General features: G+C 40.6%; 1 protein-coding gene and 1 long non-coding RNA gene across 6 annotated transcripts in view; one reads left to right on the forward strand and one right to left on the reverse strand.

Annotated features, from left to right (window-relative positions):
* Positions 1 to 3,531, forward strand: part of efr3bb (EFR3 homolog Bb (S. cerevisiae)) — a 33,042-nt gene that overhangs the window by 17,950 nt on the left and 11,561 nt on the right. For all 5 annotated transcript variants that reach the window (XM_032542298.1, XM_032542296.1, XM_032542299.1 and 2 more), the window contains 2 exons: positions 1,603 to 1,724; positions 2,084 to 2,233. In XM_032542298.1, coding sequence (XP_032398189.1) covers positions 1,603 to 1,724; positions 2,084 to 2,233 — 272 coding nt within the window. The remainder of the gene's footprint in view (positions 1 to 1,602; positions 1,725 to 2,083; positions 2,234 to 3,531) is intronic.
* Positions 1 to 3,531, reverse strand: part of LOC116705857 (uncharacterized) — a 13,855-nt gene that overhangs the window by 6,496 nt on the left and 3,828 nt on the right. The gene's annotated exons all lie outside the window — the stretch shown is intronic.

The raw sequence follows: 3,531 nt of genomic DNA on the forward strand, positions 1-3,531 counted from the left end.
TGCATAGTATCCTGGATCCATGAAATTTCTGGCCTTTGATAACAAAACTCTGCCTGCCTCTATGGGAATTTAACATAGGGGTATGTAAACTTATGCCCCCTGCATTTTAAGGAAGAACATTTATGTAATTACAATACATTATTCATTCACAATTAAAATTGGTGTCCTTTAGAAGGTTGGATTTGTCCTTTTTTTTAAATTAAGGCATTAAGAGGTATTCACAAAAGATGATTTTTTTTATTACTCTTTTTAGTCAACTTAAGCATGGGCATGTAAACTTATGGGCACCACTGTACATACACAACCCTGAGCTTCCTGACACATAACTACAGCATACTTTATTTTCAGTGCAGCTGTAGCATCTTTCCTTCTTAGCGTGCTCATCTGAAGCAGACCAGTGTCAGAGAGAGTTGAAAGGTGCGGATTAGTGGAGTTTATCACCACAGGACTCAAGTCCATGGGTTTTCTCACACTCTGTTTTTCTGACCTAAAACCTTGTATTGCAGAGCCCTTTCAAATACAAGCCAACTCTCCAACGCTTCAGTATCTGAGTCAGTGTTTTTTTTGTTAACTTAAAAAAACTAAGGGCAAGTGGTTAGCTTCTCCTGGTATAGCCTTTGGTTGAAACAAAAATGTCTATAATATCAGCTCTCCATCACCTACGGTTTGAGACACTACTCTAAAAGCTTTTGATCAAATAGAGAGTCCATTTCAGGAGACACAGAGTTGATATGATGATACCTGGAAGCTGCCCAGTTACTGCCGGTAATACTGGGGTATCAACTGCTGCAGCTATTTGCTGCAGCAGTTAAGCAGATGCACAGAAGTATTTTTGGGTTCACTTCATTTAATTTGCTCAAGGGGCCTCCATTTAAATTCAAACACTCATTTTGTAAAAAGGAAATAAGTTCACAAGGGGCTTCTTTTTATCCATGCTGTTTGTGTTACTTGACTAATCCAGCCTGTATTTTTCAATTGTGAATTGATGCACTTTAATTACCATCTGCTGCATTGTTAATCTGTTACATAATTCTGGCTTCAGGTAGTATCCACTTTGTCTTTATTCTAAAGATATCCAGTTCATAATTTATTAATTGCAGTGGGTTGTGAAGCTAAATGTCAGTGACAGCGTGTTTAAATGGTGACATTTTCTGCCTCAGTGGGAGAGCCCCCCCAATGCCCTGTGCTTTTCTTAATGAGATATTATGTCGCCGTGGTTTGGCTTTAATTTAAGAGATATTCATCATGGGGATTTAGGGTTATTTCAGTAAAGAGTTTTTAATCAAACCGGAATAAACTCTTAAATGTCCCATGGTTTTTTTTTTAAATTCTTTTGTACAGACCTTAGTGGTCCCTTAATACTGTATCTGAAATCTCTTTCTCAAAATTCAGCTTTGGTGCAGAATTACAGCCACTAGAGCCAGTCCCACAATGAGCTTTCCTTAGTATGTTCATTTCTGAGTCTGGAGCTTTTTTTGGGTGCGGGGGGGGGGGGGCTTAGAGAAGCAGACTTATTACTATTATTAAAGCTATTAATTTGTAGAGATTCAGTTTGACATGAAAATGCATTTTATTTTTCCCTGTCTCTGCTTCCCTTCTCAGTTTGTGAAGTTTGCCAACATAGAAGAGGATACACCATCGTACCACCGCAGCTATGACTTCTTTGTGTCGCGCTTCAGTGAGATGTGCCACTCTAGCTACGAGGACCCTGACATCCGTACTAAGTGAGTGGACAGATGTTTGATTGCGCTTGAGGCAGAATCATTAAGTAACTGCTGTTTTTAGACCACTTCAGGAAGTCTCTTTTTTTAGACTACCACTGCCTCTGGACATTGGTTTTGATCTTCGTCAAAAATAATATCTTTAAAAAAAGATCTTGTCGTCATCTGCTGAAAATAGACAAAGTGACATCTTTGAATAGTTAAATATAGCTTTGCAGAATTAAAAAGGATAACTAATAGTGAGGGATACAGACTGAAAACTGAACAAAAATAAGATTTCCTAAATAGAATCTTCTATTTGTAGATTCAGTTACCAGTGAAACGATGTCTGATTTCTGATCTTCTATTTCTGTTACCTCCAGGATCCGCATGGCAGGTATCAAGGGCCTGCAGGGCGTGGTGAGGAAGACTGTGAATGATGAGCTGCAGGCCAACATCTGGGACCCTCAGCACATGGACAAGATCGTCCCCTCTCTGCTTTTCAACCTTCAGAGTGGAGTGCGCACAGAGAGGTAAATGTTTACTGGAAAATGTGAACTGATTAGGCTTTGTATGTTTCTGTTCACCTGTCACAGATATGTAATCAGATAATTTAGCCATACTGCCACATGACCCCTTCCCAGTGGTTTTTGAGGTCCCGTCATCATTTGGCTGCATTGTTTTGTCCTCACGATTTCCTTCATATGTATGATTGTATGTGATAATATGGTCATATTAGGTTTGGGTTTTTTGTTTTGTTTTTTAACCTACTGAAAGACTTGTTTTTCAGTAAAAGTTAGAAACATAAAATTAAGTGCTCAAACACACTACCTTGACAGCAGTTAAAGGCAGGTAAATACAGCCCCCAGTGTTACCACGTCATCCTCACACAACAGGCCAAGCTGTTCCGACAAAGTCAATGACCCAGAATGAGTCAGCGTTGACCCGCCATGCCTCAGTTGCAAAGTCCCGAGCCATTGTGTTGTAGCCGACTAATGCTGTTTGTATCAGCGTTAGACCATATTTCTCCTGGCAGTGTAGTCATCACCCGTGTCATTCATTATCACTGTCATTACTGAGTGAACCCACTGACAGCGCCACTCCTCTTATGGGCATCTGTTTGCCCACCTGCAGCATCCAAGGACACAGACACCAAGAGATGGGGAGAACAATTCAAGGAGAAAGGGGGAGAGCAAGAACAGAAATAGTGCAATGTGTGGAGAATAAGAAGCATCACAATTACATTGAGAGCTAGAGGTTGCCAGTGAGAGACAGATAGATGCAGAGCCTGGAGCCTCTTTCTCTTGGCATTAATCCACATTCTGAAATTCACTTTGACGTCAATGCCGATGCTGATCTGATGGTTTGGGGAGCAAAGGGGGGGCAGCGAGAAGAACATTGGGAGATTGAGTGGAGGGTTGATATTAAAGTGCAGTGATGAAAATGTGGAGAATATTGAAGGAGAAAGACAGATGGACAGAAAGATTTCCATCTCAGCTTCCCATCACCCTGGGTGTGTTATGAAGCCTGCCCCCTGCATCTCAGTCAGTACAAGCCATAAAATCCACAGCAGTCTGTACAGTCTTATTAAACTCAGATGGTGCATTTGTTTCTACATTAATTCCCATGCACATGTACAAATTAATTTAAAGGTCAACCTTGGTACAGTTCTAGAAAAGCTTTCTGACAGTTAAACTAATTCTTGGAATAGAGTTAATCTCCGCAGATACTCAAATCTTTCTCTGAGCCCTACCAGCAGCATGATTGATTGGTTTTAATGTAGTGTGTGTGTGTGTGTGTGTGTGTGTGTGTGTGTGTGTGTGTGTGTGTG

Source organism: Etheostoma spectabile, chromosome 18, assembly GCF_008692095.1.
Source record: "Etheostoma spectabile isolate EspeVRDwgs_2016 chromosome 18, UIUC_Espe_1.0, whole genome shotgun sequence".
NCBI classification, from domain to species: Eukaryota; Metazoa; Chordata; class Actinopteri; order Perciformes; family Percidae; genus Etheostoma; species Etheostoma spectabile.